The sequence below is a fragment of the Mytilus galloprovincialis genome, chromosome 1 (assembly GCF_965363235.1).
Source record: "Mytilus galloprovincialis chromosome 1, xbMytGall1.hap1.1, whole genome shotgun sequence".
NCBI lineage: Eukaryota > Metazoa > Mollusca > Bivalvia > Mytilida > Mytilidae > Mytilus > Mytilus galloprovincialis.
In genome coordinates, this window is record NC_134838.1 from 122,587,060 (window position 1) to 122,605,945 (window position 18,886).

The window sequence follows — 18,886 nt, forward strand, 5'->3', positions numbered from 1 at the left end:
GTTTTCACGCCAAAATTTTACTAGTGGCCTCAAACATTTAGTAAAAATGTACGGACCGGTAGTAATTCCGAAAGCTAAAACAGTATAGCAATAAAATTGACCTTCCCACTGAAAACCTAAGAAAGCCTGTTGCTGTGAGCAGATGTCCAAGTGAAAATAACCAGATTTTAAATCAAACTTATACAGATACATATCTTTGTCAAAATATCGTATAGCTAACTTCCAATCCTCAAATTTCATTTTTTCGCGCTTTATGTGTTTATTCAATTGACTCATATCTAAAATAAGTCGTTTCTTACCGGACTTTTGAGTAGCAACACTCAATGGATTTACCACATATGGTCGAAAAGGCACTTTAATTACGCAACCTATTTGAACTAAATCTTCAATTGACTTTGTGACAAATTCGGTATTCTGCCGTGCTGATCTATTATTTCTTTGGTACATTTTCAAAGGTGTATCTATAAATGGGATAACATAACCATTTTTTATTGTATCAAGCACAAAAGGACAAGCACCTATATTTTCCCAATACTTTACATGACAAGCTAATCTACCTTTCACCCCTATAAATTTGTCATATGACTGACAATTTTCAAAATATTGAATTTGTTCTAAAAAAGATTCTATATGATCGTTATCAAGAAAACATGTAGAAAATTGGTCATTAATAGTGTCTAAATACTTATCATTCACAATGACTGAAGAGTGAAGTTCAGGCTGTGCTTTGCTACTTCTGGTAGGTTGTGGAGTTGCTGTTGGATGACCTGAGGCTGGCGAGAAGAGGACAGTTTTTTCTCCAGTGGCCTTGCTGCTTGCAGTAGTGGCACATGTCGATTGAGCAAGGCTCACGCCTTGCGAAGCTCCCACGAAAGGGCTGTTGCTGATTACGTTGATAATGCTGAGCATAAGCAGGGTTACCATACGATTCCGCGGGTTATTGACGAGGCGGATTTTTAGGGTAAGGTTGCTGGCGAGATTTAGACTTCTCCTTGGAGGTACGGATAGCTCTGGTCTCAGCTTGTCGTATCTTTCTCTCATCTTCAGAATCTGAAGCCACGGCATTGGCTTCGTATTCCCTAACGGTTCCCCAACCAGCAGGGGAAGAATCAGCTATGCGAATTTTCTTATTACGACTTTTAATCTTATCAGTTATGTCAAGAACTAATCTATAGGCTAGTGTATTGGAGTTGGGGATGAATTTTGAAAGTTTGTTAACAGTGTCTAATAATTCCTCGTTAAAGGTGTACTGAATTCTGTTTCCTTCCCCCTTAAATTTTAGAGTGACGTCCTCCTTAATTTTTCTCTTAAGGCAATCTTGTTCTTGTATGAGTTCAGATTTCAACTCACCTAATTTGCTGTCTAAAATTGTCTTAAAAAGCTCCACAGTATCTACCAAATCAGACGACTTATCAGCTGCTTTATGAATAGTAGGTGGCGGTATACTATTATCTCCTTCAAGTAGTATGTCTTCGTTCAATTCCAGACGTGGAGAAGATTCGGACATTTTACCAAGTGGCGATTTACGAAAACGAACCTTTACTGTCGGATAGGCGAACCTCGAATGACAATTCTAGACTTTCTTATTATAATTTTAGCGCTAAAATTCTAGCATGAAGTTATCATGATTGATATAACTTAAACCGGTAATAACTTACTGATTGTCCAATCAAATTAAACATAAACATGTTTTGATTTAAACACACGTGCTAAAAATAAACAAATACACGTGTTCCCGAGTAACCTTTATAAATACATTTGTAATTTGTGCATACACTTTTTGTACTAATTATAATTTGTACAAAATCAAAATACAAACTATAATTTGTACAATTATTTTGTACTAATTATAACTTTAAAATATGAGCGATGACAACCACTGCCGAGTTTGGTTTTTTTACTGACATCCAAACGAAACTAAATAACATCTGTATGTCAACCTAGAATTGCCAAGTATATGTGGTGGGATTAAACATTTTTTGAATATGTCAAAATGATTTTCACATGAATATGTGTTGGCGTTAAACGAGTTTGTTACTTCTGATGGTCTTGTTTTTCAATTGATAAAAAACAAAATGAGAATTTCTTACATAAGGATCTGTCATATATACACCATTCCTGCCAAGTTTGGTTTACATTGGCTATTTTGTTGCAAGATATTTTATACCAAACTAACTCGTTTTTTTAACTTAAACTTGAAAACAGATATGATGAGCAGAGTATATGAATTTAAGTGTATGTTCTTTGAATACGTATTAGTGTTGTGTTTCTGTTGTGTCGTAGTTCTCCTGTTATATTTGATGTGTTTCCCGCAGTGTAAGTTTGTAACCCGAATTTGTCTTTTTCTCAATCGATTTATGAATTTCGAACAGCGATATACTACTGTTGCCTTTATTTAGTGCATTGACTTAAATCTGAAGGTGGTTTATTGTGAAAAGAGGTGGTATTGAATATGTTCAGCCTTATTTCAGATATGTTATTCCTAACAGAATTTTTCATCACTATATATTTTAGTAGTTTCGTTTAAGTTTGATACACAATATAACTAAAGATCTCCAAAATTCAAAATCTATCAGGGCAATAAATGCATGTATTCCATCCTCTTAATGTTAGTATGATTATTTATAAGAACTAAAACATTTAGTCTAGTAAACAATGAATAAGTGAATAAATCCAGATGCAATGACAAAGCAACATCAGTATTTTTATTATTTTCAAATTTTAGGCTTTATCAATAAATCACTTACATTTATATAATCATCAGGACAAGGGCACGTATTATCTTTATCTCCATATTCTGGGTCGAGGTCTGGAACAGGAGGTTTCCAGTTTACAGGAAGGTCATTTACATCTTCGTCCTGTAAATATCTTCAGGTAGAATTATTTCAAGTATTGCGATTGGATCGTGAAAGCTCTGTTATATGATCGTGAATCTAATCGTATCTAATTTAATGAGTTAGACGTGAAAATAATTTATCATTATGATCAGTATATGGAAAAGTCGAGGTTTAAAAGTAAACCGTTTTTACAAAATTACAAAAGGAAGATTGATCTTTAAATGACTAAACAACTTTTCTTTGAAAAATCGCATTACATTTTTTTTTATTCAAATGGTACTCAAGTTACTTTGTGTTAGCACAATAAATTTTTTTGCAAAAAATGAAATATTTTCAAAAAATGTTGGTTTTTTTTTTTGAATGGTGAAAGATCGTGTACCACTTTTTACAGATTGTGAAAATTATCGTAAAAAATCTGATGGTACGAATACATTGAATCATAATTCAAAAATAAAGACATATATGAAATTCATTTATACGAGTCAATGCTACCGCAGATATTTAAACAGAAGCTTTTTTTTTTTTGCTATTCAGTTTTCTTTAATCAAACAATGATTGCTCATTAATAGTAATTAAATCAGCCTGACTCAAGTATTTTACTTTCAGATATTAAAATTTAAAAAAAATATTACACCATATGGGTCGTTGCGTGTCGCTATTTCAACCAAAATAATAGCAAAGGCATAAACATCTCCGGCTTCAGTGGGGATGTATGAAGATTGTCCGGATAACTCAGGTGCTCGATAAACATGTGTTCTCATTTCCTTGTAATAATCATCTTCATTATCATCATCGTCGTCATCAAGGTCTATCATCATTTTGTCCTTTGTCCGGTATTCTGTAAGACCATAGTCTGTGACTTTCACTGTCCATCTATCATCCACTACACAGTTATTACTCTTAAGTCTTCCGTGGATTATTTTGTGATCATGTAAATGATTCATGCCTCTTGCAATGTCGCTTGCAAATGAAAACCTTTAATGTAAAAATAAATATTTACAACTTTGATAAACTATTAAATAAAAGCATGCGAAAAGAGTAAACAACCGAAACCATTGTGCAAGAAATGTTTACTTTGTCCATTCTAATAAAAAAAATAGTCTGGAGATTATCAAGCGAGATCAAAATTAATTACTTAGTAAAGATTGATTTATAAACCTATGATAAATGAGAGGCAAAGTAAATTAAATATCAACCCTATTACTCAATTGGAAAGACAATTGACTGCTTTCAATCTTATTCCATTGGAATAAAATTTAAAAAAAACTACTATAATACTATGATGTTTTGTTAAAATACCAATACATCTAAAAATTACTTTCCATAAGTATTTTAAAATATTATGCTGCTGTTGTAGATTACCAACCTGAATGCCCAGTTGAGTGGCACTTCATCATTCATAAGAACATCACTGATGCTACCTTTAGGACAGTACTCTGTTAGTATACAAACGTTTGGTACATCTATACAGCCTGCTACAAACTTACACAGGTTTAGCTGGTCTAATTCTCTACAATATATCGATAAACACATGTTGCTGAAATATTCACATTTAGCATTCTGCAATTGTGTAATGGTCGAATTGGGTTATTCACTTCATATAACTAATGTCGGCTGATTTTTTCATTGATATTTGTTTTTGCATTCAGTGATAAATATTACATTCATGTTCAGGACGAGCATGAATTAATAAAAAAAAACCAGGTAGGTCTAGCTAATTGTGTTTAACAGGGATCAAGTGCTGGAAATATGGACTGCCACTGGAAAATAAGGTAAACAGGCCACTGATCATCCGATTGAAGTTTGACGATTAAAGTCAAAGCTTCTTGGCTCCAAACCCCCATTAATTCCAGAGACATTCGGGCTATGGGCCGGAGTATCCTCATTTTTATACTTGTTGATAGTAATATATTAATACTTTTATTTTAAAATTGTTTGTATGCACATTGAACGACAAACCTATGTGACGTATAAAATTTTCTGACTTCAGACACACAAATCAATGAATGTGTTTGTAGATAGATGTTTTTGTGTTCTGTTAACTTGTTCCTTTTAAAATTGTTATACGATGATGACTGATGTACCCATATTTTGACTTTTTTATTTATGGTGTCTGTTTAGTTAATGCATCAATGTAAATATAACGGAATTTGATGAGACTGTCATCAAAGTGAGAGGTTTAGCGCCATAAAACCAGGTTTAATCCACCATTTTCTACGTTTGAAAATGCCTGTACCAAGTCAGGAATATGACAGTTCTTGTCCATTCGTTTTTTATGCCTTTTGTTATTTGATTTTGCCATGTGATTATGGACTTTCAGAATTGATTTTCCTCTAATTTCAGTATTTTTGTGATTTTACTTTTTACCTAGTAGCTTTAACTTCTTTTCGTATCTTTGATGTTAATGAAAATTCTTTTTTCTTTATTTTCCTGACGCAAACTGTTCTACCTTTGCTGAAAAATCGAATTTTTATGTTTTTAATAATATCAATTTAATAACAACAAAAATTAAAAACAAGTTAAAGCTAAAAATTACGATTGATACGGTTGGAAAGGTAAATGCAATGTTATAAATATTGGAAGCAAAACAGATATGAATAAAAAAGATGATATATAAACCTAACTTGTCATTGAAGAGTTGTTGGAAGATACAAAGAGGACATAAAAAACACTCGTATGTTGTAGGGACACTGTCTATGCCTAGGGCAAATGCTATGTATTCTGGATATGGACGTGTGTGGATACGTTAAGATGTCGTCTTTGTTACCATGCTAATTTTGTTCCGTAATTCGTTGATCTTTTCCCGTATATTAATTCTTTTTACTGAAAATGTTCAAAAATTGGAAGCAAAATATCTTCAAAATACCCTCATGTAAAATCATTGAGGACAGTAAGAACAGTTTTGGTTTATTGCTTGAAACATTTCATAGGATTTTTCAACCTCATGCATAAAATCGTGAAAATCAAGACTTAGTCAATCGTTCCAGTGAAGAAATTATTACACTGACATATTAATTTTAAAGTGAAGTCCATGTATGATTAGTTTTTTTCTATATAAAAATCAACTCGTTTTTACAGATTGAAAACCTGGGATGCTTTATAACGTGAGAATGTGATAATCTATATAAAATGTTATGATACAATTTATTAATCAATAGCAAGGTAACTGAAATTAAGACCTGAAATATAAAGCTATTGAACTTCTGCTTATGTACTTAATTGCTCCCAATAATATACAAACTATATAGCTGTTTTAGCAAACACTTGTTTTCGTGTTGCGGACATAGCCATACTGTTAGTCCCGCTCATGTCGTTGTTACTTGTACAATTCACACTGATCATACTGCCAAATGCACCTCTTAGTCCATCATCTGAAATACATGATTAGTTTATGGGTATATGAACTTTTACTGGTCATGTACATTGCGCAATGTTTATATTCAGCATCTAACAATAATTTATACAGTGTCATTCTTGAACTGGTTTTATAAATTGACCTCGGCTCTACAATTTTGATGTGACAATTTAGTTTTGTGATCGACTAGATATAAACAACGGATTCCATAAAAGGACTTAAAAACTATTACGTTTTCATGTTTCTTTATCGATGAGGATGAAGAGGAAGGACTTTTTTCAAATAACACAAAATAAACTATTTCGTATTATTTGCAATTCTTTTTTTAATTGCTTATCATTTTCAATATTAAAATTTCAATCTATATTTTATAGTTTTTAAGATAAAATCGTCATTACCCTTGCTTTTTACCTCTTTGTTCTTTTTTATTCCATGTAGGTCATTTGTGTTGGTAGGCAGGGTCATCGAACACATTTTTTTTAAACAGGATACTCCATTAATGATTGTGGTCAAGTTTGGTTAAATTTACCCCAGTTTGTAAAACAACGACGACGGACGGCAAGTGATGAACAAAGCTCACCTTGCCCCTTGAGATAGGTGAGGTAATTAAAAGCGTATGTTTACCTTCTTTGATGTCATCGTGTTTAGCAATCCATGATTCGTCCCATAATAACTTTCTTTGTTGATATCGAAAATACTACAAGTTAAAAACTAAGTTTGCTTAAATATATAATAAAACATTGCGGTTTGAATACCATTAAGACACCAGTCCACCAGGGACCGACCAAATGACGAAGGTCTTAGCAACTGTAGAACACCATGAGGTCATAAATTTTGAGCAAAGCCAGTACCGTATGGTTATAAGCATTGAAAGCCCCCGAAATGACAAAGTGTATCTAAATTTATGATTTGTAATAAAGATAAAAAAAAAACAAACAAAAAAAAACATCTATTGAAAACAGCGACCGTCGACAAACACTGAATTACAAGGTTTTGATTAATACTTTAGGTTAATTTCAACCAATTAAATTAAAAAACGAAAATACGATGAAAGATTACACAAACAATTCAATCGTTATAGTGAGTTGCTCTACGATGGCTACATTGACTGTACCAACCCTTGCAACAGCTCTTTAAGGGTTTGGTAGCTGGCCTGTTCCAAGGCATATCGTCTTTTCTTCCTTAAAAATACCACAATTTTACAATAATTAAAGCGCAAGTAGGAAAGAACGATTACATGGAGTACTGAATTATTAGGGGTAGATGTAAGATTTAATCTAAAAATACATGTTTTGTTATGTTTCTTTACCTATTGCATATTATAATTTTCATGTAAATTAATTAGCCAGCAACTGAATTTATTCCATTTACTTATTTAAAAATTCATAGTATGTTTTGGCAGATAGTTATCAAAAAGACCTTTTAACACTAAACTTACTCCAAAAACGATACACGCTGCAGTAACGGCAAGGACTAAAAATGTAACAATAAGAGCTATCGCCCATGACTTTAATGGACATGATCCACAGTCCTTAGGACACGTCTCACAATCCTCCCCAGTGGCACATGTACCATCCCCACAATCTAAAAAAAAGTGTATGTTACAGACAATATTAATAATGTCAAAGCAAATTGATATTTTTGATGTATTTAGTAAAGAACATTTGACACAAATGTAATTGTAAAACATGTCCAGCTATAACAGTGTAACAAGTGTTGCCAATAAACTTGATTATACCTACAACAAACCGGGTCTAGTTATTTTTTATTTTGAAGTTTATTGACTGCAGCCTCCTCGATAATGCCAAACAACGCAAGCCCATATAACTTTTCCATTTTTAATTGATTTGGTATGAAACATTTTGTTTGGTAATATCTAATATTTTTTTTTTTAATTTTAAAATACAGTTCAACATTTTTTTGAGATACTTGGATCTACTGTCAAAAGTTAAACGTCCTCACTTCCAATGCTATTTACCCCATTTAACTCAAGTTTTAAGTTCTTTCTTCAGAACTTTTGCCTTTTGTTTTCAAAGTTTACATAAATAACCCCAATTTGCTTCCTATAAAAATAAGTTGAAATGAAATGACTTTATTGAATTATAGATAATGTAATGTTGTGTATCGAACTAAATTTCAAATTACACACTCTTAATGGTTTTATGCACATCAGAAACATGTCTATCTTGTCGTTAACCTACTATAAATTTTACTTAATGAATTTATTTTCATAACTTTGAATATGGGTTTCTCTGTTAAAAAAAACGAATAAATAGCAAAAAAAATCACCTGTTTTCGATAGTACCCTAGTTTCTATTTCCAAGGCCAAGTGTAGGCCAGCAACTTTAAAATGAGCTATAAGAGCTGTTAAGCCTTCTTCGTAAAGTCCGCCAATATGACTTGACCAATTTCCCTGTTGTACTGGGCCTACTAGTACTGAAGAATGCGTGAAAACACTACCAGTCGGAGGTATCCAAGGTCCACACAAAGCGTTAGGAAGTCCAGCAAGTGGACAAGAATGGGCATTGACATGATGCACACAACAATTAGTTTCGTCTGCACTAGTTGCAGCAGGACAGATCGTATTCTCGCACCAAGCCTGTGCTGTCGTATCATCGCTGTGAAGTATACAAATGAATTAGTTGTCATATTTTTAAATTTTGTGAATGGAATCGTAAGTGAACGAATAGTTATAATAGAGTACACAAGCATAAAAATTAATATTGCAATACATGAACGCTGGCATGTCAGTAACTGCTCTTTATTTATGTATCATTGTCATTTTCCTTGGGGTTTTATGTTACCTATTCTGACATCAGAATCAAACTTCTTTTAAAATCAGTTTTACTGTGCATATTGTTGTGTGTTTTCTTTTTTGACTAGAGGTAAAGGGGATGGTTCAGATCTCACAAAACATGTTTAACCACGTCGCCTTATTGTGCCTGTCCCCTTAGGAAGCAGGAGCATCTGGCCTTTATTAGTCTTGTACGTTTTTTAAATTTAAGTTCCTTTATATGTTTTAAGAGTTTAGTATGACTTCGGCTGTTATCTGCTCTTAGGTTGAGTTGTTGTCTCTTTGACGTATTCCCTATTTCCATTCTCAATTTTATGACATACAACTTATTGGACATTGTTCTTTTGTTTTGTAGGGTCATATATATGTCTATAACTCTCGAACGAACTCAGCAATCGTGTAGTATTACAGTGCAACCATATAAACCTGATGTTATTCTGATAAAGCCAGCATTGTATATTCATATAAGAGAAAAATAATATATTTTATAAATATTCAATGAGCATTTTATTTCTTCCTATATATAATCTATAGTTGTGTAGATCGATATTCAACAAAAAAATCTTCATACCCCTTTTTGATAATGAAAATCCATTATCAGTTGTGTGTAAAACAAACTGTTAACCTTTCTATCTACTAATTTATATATTCCAAAAGAAATATACATGAAGAAGAAACGACTTAAAAGTAGAGATAATAAGATTCAAATTATTATTGTGTACCGGCATATCAATAAATTTTATAAGATATATGTCTTCAGTAAAACTAGAAACAGGGTTGTTGTAATAATGGACCAATAATAAAAAAAATAATATTCATTTTGTTATTTTGGTGACTATTTGAATTAAATCTATCCCATCGGACTTGATATGGTTAAGTACAACCAACCTCTAGGTTCAACTCTAGAAATTGACAAGGAGGTTCGGATGAGAACAACACTTGAGGACAAAAGAAATGATTTTAGTTGTCTAATTCAAAACCATTTCTATGTAAAAACATTCGAGCAGCTCCTGCATTTGGAGTAATAATCTCCTAATTAAAACGATATTTCATGACTTATGTTTCCGTAAATGCTTTTCTTGAAAGGGTTGCTGCTGACAAGGAATCTATAACACAAAGGATTCCTAGTGGTTATATTTAAATGTTTTACTGGCGCTATCGTGAGCTGGTTGACTGACTTTTAATTAAGAATATCTGTGTCACAGATAGCAGCGACTATATTTCAATAGTCATGGCTGTTCTCCCTTCCTCTTTTTCTCAACTATTACATCATTGAAAGAGACTAAACACCAATTGTAACTTACCATGAACAACAAAACTTTTTCCAGGTCTGAGCACATGATAACAGTCCTAGTATTTGTCGAATTCCGCCGTGTCGTTCAGTCTTTATTTTCTAATGTAGGGTTTTATATATAGTTTTATGTTTTTTTTCTTTTCTTTTTTGTTATGATTTGGGGAGGTCTATCTTCTAGGAATTTTGGTCCTCAATGCTCTCCAACTTCGTACTTCATTTGGCCTTTTTAACTTTTTTGGATTCGAGCGTCACTGATGAGTCTTGTGTAGACGAAACGCGCGTCTAACGTATGTACAAAATTTAGTCCTGGTATCTATGATGAGTTTATTCATCTGCTTTGTACGTTTTGATTCTCTATTTAGTATACTGTTAGTTCAAAAATATTGGGATATCTTTATTATTGCGAAAAATGCGACAGGGCTTTAATCGCAATAATTTAAACTCGCATTTTGATTTTTTTTTTATATCAATTCAACAGGATTTTTCTCAATATCGCAAAAAATAAAATCGCATTTAAGTCGATCTTAAATGGTAAAATCGTAATAATAAATGCACGTAATTGTCAAGTTCTGAATTGATAGTGTTCGGCCTCCTTTTTATTTTCAAATATATACTAGATATATGAGCTGATTTTTTATGTACAACTATTCAACAACATATACAAAGTAACTTTTGATAAAATAAAATAAACAAGAGGCTGTCACAACGACAGCAAACCGGATTTATTAATATTTATTTGTGTCCTGGCAATATCACAAGAACCATTACTGATGAATGGTGAAAGTGAAAATCGTCAATATAAAATTTGACCTCCATTTTGTCATCAGTATCAACATCTTAAAATTTGAAAAGCTTAGATTGAATGGTTCATGAGTAAATGCAACAACGTGAATGGAAACGCCATTTCACAATCTTTCAAGAACCATAACTCCTGAACGGTAAAAGTCAAAATCGTCATTATTGAACTTGACCTCTAATTTGCCATCAGTAACAACATATAAAAATTTCAAAAGCTTTGGTTGAATGGTTCATGAGAAAATGCACGGACACGACTGGAAACACCATTTTTCAATCTTTCAAGAACCATAACTCCTGAACGGTAAAAGTCAAAATCGTCATTATTGAACTTGACCTCTATTTTGTCATCAGTAACAACATATTAAAATTTGGGAAGCTTTGGTAAAACAGTTCATGCGTAAATGCACGAACACGACTGGAAACACCATTTTTCAATCTTTCAAGAACCATAACTCCTGAACGGTAAAAGTCAAAATCGTCATTATTAAACTTGACCTCCATTTTGTCATCAGTAACAACATATTAAAATTTGGGAAGCTTAGCTAGAACAGTTCATGCGTAAATGCACGGACACGACTGGAAACTCCATTTTTCAATCTTTCAAGAACCATAACTCCTGAACGGTAAAAGTCAAAATCGCCATTATTGGACTTGATCTCCATTTTGTCATCAGTAACAACATATTAAAATTTGGAAAGCTTAGGTAGAACAGTTCATGCGTAAATGCAGGGACACGACTGGAAACTCCATTTTTCAATCTTTCAAGAACCATAACTCCTGAACGGTAAAAGTCAAAATCGCCATTATTGAACTTGACCTTCATTTAGTTGTCAGTAACAACATATTAAAATTTTAAAAGCTTTGGTTGAACGGTTCATGAGTTAATGCACGGACAACATTTTGTCACAAAAATCCGGTTAAAAACTACTGACAACCATTACCTTGAAAGACACATGAACATGCGGTCAAGTTAATCTATAATATGTTATATGCTGTCGTCGGCTTTCTTTTGCATTTTGAAAAATTTGTGACGTTTTACTATTAGATAGTACACGAGTGGGGTTTATTAGACATTCTTAAGATACATGTATATTCATGCTGAAAATTAAGTGCATGTCATTAATGACAGTCCTGGCCTACTTACGCAAATCCTGTCGCACTTGGTCCTGAGTTATCGAAATAACCATTAGTAAAAGCCCAGGTATAGAATGTTGTATCTAGAATGAGTTCGTATGTGACGTTAAACTCTGTTTCTGCTTCTATTTCTGATGGAGGGGGGACAACCCATCGCATGTTGACGCCTGTAATGAAATGATTGTATCTTCTAAGTGAGTTAAAACAATAAGGAAATATACATATTAATTGACATTTATTAAATCATATACTGAATCAATGGACAAAATTCCACATTCATCTAATGACTAGTTTTGTATCGCACTGAATTTAGATAATTTTTTTTTAGACTATAATTATGTTACCGTCTTTTCGTCTTTTAGTTCATAATGTCGTGAAGGGAGAGGGTCATTGTCTCAGACATTGACGAACATCCGACCTTTTATTCAATTCATAAAAACTATGAATAGAAAGACTTTCGCATCCACTGACTTCAAAAGGCAAACTAGCATTTCTCAAATTGGACTGAACCTGTTTTAAGAATTTCCAGCTTGCCCATTCTAGAAAAGGCATGTATAATAAAGTCGACAGTAGTTAACCGATGTTCAACTTTTCAGTACAGTACTTATAACCTAATGTTCAGTGGTTGTCGTTTGTTGATGTGATTCATAAGTGTTTCTCGTTTCTCGTTTTTATATAGAATCGACCGTTGGTTTTACACTAGTAATTTTTGGTACCCTTTATAGCTTGCTGTACGGTGTGAGCCAAGGCTCCGTGTTGAAGGTCGTACTTTGACCTATAATGGTTTAATTTTACAAAATGTGACATGGATGGAGAGATGTCTGATTGGCATTCATTAAAAAAAATCATTAAAAGTAATTATATCACAATATCGGTAATACAGACAATAAAATAAATAGAGAAAGTGTTCCATGGACACAGATGATACCCCGCTTGCATAATTATGTAATAAAGTCCCTTAACTCGAGAACTGTTTAAATGACGCCAACCAAAATCGAACTTGATTTGTGTTTTGTCGTAATAAGCATTGTTTGTCAGTTTCATAACATTTGGTTGAGGCAAACATAATTCTCAATTTTAAAGTTAGAGATCGCATTTTTATTTATTTATGAAGCGGCATAACTCCAATACGATAAAAGTGAAGCCACTCAAGTTCGAAATTCATCTCTGTTTTGTGATATTAAGCATGGTATATGTGTTTAATAACATTTTGTTGAGGCAAACTAAAGTTTAACGGAAACTAATTTCGGGACGTACGTTCGTACGTACTGACTGACAAGGATTACAATTCAAATTCTTATGCAACAACGTTTGTAACGTTCATTTTGATTGGATAACGTCACTTTCTTACATGGCATCAATCTCCTAAATGGCCCCTTCGTTGACAACGGGGCATCACCAAATGCTAGATCATCGGTCTTTAAGAATTGCCTAACCTTGAAACTTGACCGAATGTGAAATATATAATTTTTAATACGTTCTCATGAAAAATAAAAGACTAAAAAGTTACAAGTATGAACAACACACACAAATAGCAGCACTCACAACTAAAGCAAGAGCAACACGAACCCATTTAAAACAAAACCAGCCCCAAATGTGACAAACGGTAGATCCCATTAGAGAAAAAGAGGACTTGATATTCCATAGCGGTCAAACAACACAATAAATTTTCTAATCGATGGGTTTAAAATGTACTTATTTTAAGATATCAGTATTACAGACAAAGGACAACCCATCTACGAGAAACAAAAATCGCGATACTTCATACAAAGAAACCAAACAAAGAAATAAAAAAAAGAACTCTTTAAAGCATTTCAGTCACTTGTCAGAACAACAGTTCAAGCGAGTATTTTGACTATACGTAAATGAGTCGGAAATAGACGAATACAATAATTCCCTATGAAAGTAACATATTCATTGCGTTAGTGAACCATTAAAAACTAAAAATGTATGTACAAAACAATAAACGAAAAACAAAAATGTTAGATAACAACAAAAGACAACCACTGAATTGCAGGCTCCTGGCTTGGGACAAGCAAATAAAGAATGTGGTTATGTTGAACTACTTTGTTTGTCCCAACCTTTTCTTTACCTGGGACAATGGTACAACGGCACAACACAAGAACAAATTATACAAAACGACAAACGATAATCAATTATGAGAAACAACAATAAACGAAAACCACTGAACTATAGGCTCTTGAATTTGGACAGGCACATATAGAATGTGGCGGAGTTAAACTAGTTTGAAGACGTCAATCCCTCTAACCTGTAACTGTGGTGTAACAATACTACATAAGAACAAACTATAATCAGTTGCAAAAGGCCTAACTCACCAGATGAATACAAATAGAAATACATTAAACATAAACACTAAATGAACGTGGCGTGGGATTTATACATCCCCACAACAAAAAGACACTAAGTACAGACCTGAAAGTACTCGCAGTTACTGACAGCTATACGTGTAGTTTTTAGTCAGTAACTACTAATGAAAAATTATGCACCTAAGACTAAAAGTTCTTATATTTCACTGTTCTTGAAAATTACGAACAAAACATCAAGGACTATTAATGGACTTAATTTAAACAACAATAGTGAAAATTCCCTTTTGTAATTTTGCCTTTAAAAGTCATTTGGCTGGAGATTTCATGTAACGTTAGATGGCTTAAAATAAAATAATTAATGCAACATCAGTGAATTCAAAGCAGTGTTCTTTTTCTGTTTTTGTGTCGTATATATCTACGTTCAAATCATATTTCCTTTTGTTCAAATAAAAATGCATAACAACTATCTAATACTAAATCCAAATGGTTACTTTTCTATGCTATATTGATCTATTTCGCTTTGCATACATATTTGTTAATAGTTAGTTTCCCAGTGGATTCAACTAAATATCTCCAAACAGACCGTTTCTGAATAGTTTGTTTACCACGTTTGAAAAAAACTAAATTAACCTTTTATATTAGTGTTCTGCAATTACCATTCAAAGGCATATTAACGACATCTTAATAGTAGTTTCTAGTTATAATGTTTATTTATATATTAACTTTGTGTGGAAAAGTAAACACATAAAAATCTGTTTTTCTTGATTTGTAAAAACATAATGCAGATGAAGCATAACAGATTGATGATTTCCGTATAGGATAAAGTTAATATAATAATATGAAAAAATAAAACAACAAACGATCTGTTGTTTTTGTTTGACTTTTTATTAAAAAAAATTATCTTGAATTGTACACACATGTGTTCTCGGGTTTGACCACCAAACAACCGACATAATTATGGTATTTTGAAATAAAAATGATCAATGCAGATCAGCAGATTTTCTTCAAGGACAACCAGGTGTAAGAGCCTAATAACGGTTCTCGCAGTCTAGGCTATTAAAATCTAAGAACCTACCTGTTAGAGAACTTCTGATATGTCAATGTTCGAATTGTAAAACGTTATATACACGTTAGAATTCTAACTAAAGCATTTACTATCAGAATTTGCCCTTGTCCAAGAGGAAAGACAAACGTTATGGAGTAATGCTGTAACGACTTCATTGGACACTCATGAACAGAGTTTGGAAAACCAAACAGTAACCCAAGGTCAACTTTGACTGGGGAGGTTACATCCTTAGTTTTAGGTTAGTTTTATAATGTTATTAATGTTTAGATTTGAAACTCCATAGTCTTCGTTGTTTTGGTCGTCATTTTTCATAACAGTTAAATATAGCAACATTTCATAATTAAACACAATTGTATCATTTTTTAATTTCAAAGCTGATAACCTAAACCATACATGGATTTGAAATACAAACAAATACAAACACAATGTATCAATGAAATGATAACGATAACGTGTAAGCTACTGAACGAAAACCATCATAGTATCGACCCAATAGAAGTAAAAACAAACAAAAATGGTTTCCGCTTAACGGGAATTTTAAGTGTTATATAAGACCCGAACGCGTAAAAAATCAGAAATAACATTCCTAATAGTTCATAGAGTTTAATAAATATTCAGACCATATGAAAGTGAATTAGTTAAATTTCATTATAGCACGAATGTTACTACTGCTTCTGAAAGATGTAAACACTTTCCACATTAAGTTTATCTTTCTTTCGACAATTTAGTTTTATTCACGACACTGCAATAAAAGACAGGATGAAAAATACTGTCTGATATTGTTTTTTTACTACAAATATTATATTCAATGATATTGTCAGTATGTTTTTATGATTTCACGTCTGTTGTAACTGTGACCCTGTAAACATAAAAAAAGAAGAAGATGCGGTATGATTGCCAAGAGACAACTCTTCACAGGAGACCACACGACACAGAAATTAACAACTATAGGTCACTGAACCTCCTTCAACAATGAAAAAAGCCCATACCGCAAAGTCAGCTATAAAAGGTTCGAAAAGAGTTCCTTTTGTGTTACCGACCGTGCAAGGGCTGTATAGCCAGTCAAGGTCGTTAAAAACTTCCATTTGTTGTCTTTTGTGTGGGTTCGACGACTTACAGAAAAGAGCGACGATTTACAGAAAAGAACCGAAAAGGACCGAACATGACCAAAAAAGAACCGAAAAGGAAATCGATTTTTAGCTCACCTGGCCCAAAAGGCCAAGTGAGCTTTTCTCATCACTTGGCGTCCGGCGTCCGTCGTCGTCCGTCGTGGTCGTCGTCCGTCGTCGTCGTCGTCCGTCTTCGTCCTGGGTTAACTTTTACAAAAATCTTCTTCTCTGAAACTACTGGGCCAAATTTGACCAAACTTGGCCACAATCATCATTGGGGTATCTAGTTTAAAAAATGTGTCCGGTGCCCCGCCGAACCAACCAAGATGGCCGCCATGGCTAAAAATAGAACATAGGGGTAAAATGCAGTTTTTGGCTTATGACTCAAAAACCAAAGCATTTAGAGCAAATCTGACAGGGGTAATATTGTTTATCAGGTCAAGATCTATCTGCCCTGAAATTTTCAGATGAATCGGACATTTCGTTGTTGGGTTGCTGCCCCTGAAATGGTAATTTTAAGGAAATTTTGCTGTTTTTGGTTATTATCTTGAATATTATTATAGATAGAGATAAACTGTAAACAGCAATAATGTTCAGCAAAGTAAGATCTACAAATAGGTCAACATGACCAAAATGGTCAGTTGACCACTTTAGGAGTTATTGCCCTTTATAGTCAATTTCTAACCATTTTTCGTAAATCTTAGTAATCTTTAAGAAAATTCTTCTCCTCTGAAACTACTGGGCCAAATTTAACCAAACTTGGCCATATTCATCATTGGGGCATCTAGTTTTAAAAAAATGTGTCCGGTGCCCCGCCCAACCAACCAAGATGGCCACCATGGCTAAAAATAGAACATAGGGTTAAAATGCAGTTTTTGGCTTATGACTCAAAAACCAAAGCATTTAGAGCAAATCTGACAGGGGTAATATTGTTTATCAGGTCAAGATCTATCTGCCCTGAAATTTTCAGATGAATCGGACATTTCGTTGTTGGGTTGTTGCCCCTGAAATGGTAATTTTAAGGAAATTTTGCAGTTTTTGGTTATTATCTTGAATATTATTATAGATAGAGATAAACTGTAAACACCAATAATGTTCAGCAAAGTAAGATCTACAAATACGTCAACATGACCAAAATGGTCAGTTGACCACTTTAGGAGTTATTGCCCTTTATAGTCAATTTTTAACCATTTTTCGTAAATCTTAGTAATCTTTTAGAAAAATCTTCTCCTCTGAAACTACTGGGCCAAATTTAACCAAACTCGGCCACAATCATCATTGGGGTATTTAGTTTAAAAAATGTGTCCGGTGACCCGTCCAACCAACCAAGATGGCCACCATGGCTAAAAATAGAACATAGGGGTAAAATGCAGTTTTTGGCTTATAACTCAAAAACCAAAGCATTTAGAGCAAATCTGACAGGTAGTAAAATTGTTGATCAGGTCACGATCTATCTGCCCTGGAATTTTCAGATGAATCGGATAATCGGTTGTTGGGTTGCTGCCCCTGAAATGGTAATTTTAAGAAAATTTTGCTGTTTTTGGTTATTATCTTGAATATTATTATAGATAGAGATAAACTGTAAACAGCAATAATGTTCAGCAAAGTAAGATCTACAAATAGGTCAACATGACCAAAATGGTCAGTTGACCACTTTAGGAGTTATTGCCCTTTATAGTCAATTTTTAACCATTTTTCGTAAATCTTAGTAATCTTTTAGAAAAATCTTCTCCTCTGAAACTACTGGGACAAATTTAACCAAACTCGGCCATAATCATCATTGGGGTATTTAGTTTAAAAAATGTGTCCGGTGACCCGGCCAACCAACCAAGATGGCCACCATGGCTAAAAATAGAACATAGGGGTAAAATGCAGTTTTTGGCTTATAACTCACAAACCAAAGCATTTAGAGCATATCTGGCAAGTAGTACAATTGTTGATCAGGTCACGATCTATCTGCCCTGGAATTTTCAGATGAATCGGGTAATCGGTTGTTGGGTTGCTGCCCCTGAAATGGTAATTTTAAGGAAATTTTGCTGTTTTTGGTTATTATCTTGAATATTATTATAGATAGAGATAAACTGTAAACAGCAATTATGTTTAGCAAAGTAAGATCTACAAATAGGTCAACATGACCAAAATGGTCAGTTGACCACTTTAGGAGTTATTGCC

General features: G+C 33.3%; 1 protein-coding gene across 4 annotated transcripts in view; it reads right to left on the reverse strand.

The window, feature by feature from the left end:
* Positions 1-18,886, reverse strand: part of LOC143056413 (atrial natriuretic peptide receptor 1-like) — a 55,619-nt gene that overhangs the window by 25,793 nt on the left and 10,940 nt on the right. For all 4 annotated transcript variants that reach the window (XR_012972335.1, XR_012972338.1, XM_076229506.1 and 1 more), the window contains exons 3-11: positions 12,223-12,379; positions 8,482-8,810; positions 7,631-7,776; positions 6,817-6,889; positions 6,079-6,208; positions 5,205-5,291; positions 4,204-4,347; positions 3,470-3,812; positions 2,748-2,858 (exon numbers count right to left, since the gene is read on the reverse strand). Coding sequence is in view for 2 of the 4 variants with exons in the window: in XM_076229506.1 (XP_076085621.1) it covers positions 2,748-2,858; positions 3,470-3,812; positions 4,204-4,347; positions 5,205-5,291; positions 6,079-6,208; positions 6,817-6,889; positions 7,631-7,776; positions 8,482-8,810; positions 12,223-12,379 (1,520 nt within the window). In the remaining 2 variants the exon portion in view is untranslated. The remainder of the gene's footprint in view (positions 1-2,747; positions 2,859-3,469; positions 3,813-4,203; positions 4,348-5,204; positions 5,292-6,078; positions 6,209-6,816; positions 6,890-7,630; positions 7,777-8,481; positions 8,811-12,222; positions 12,380-18,886) is intronic.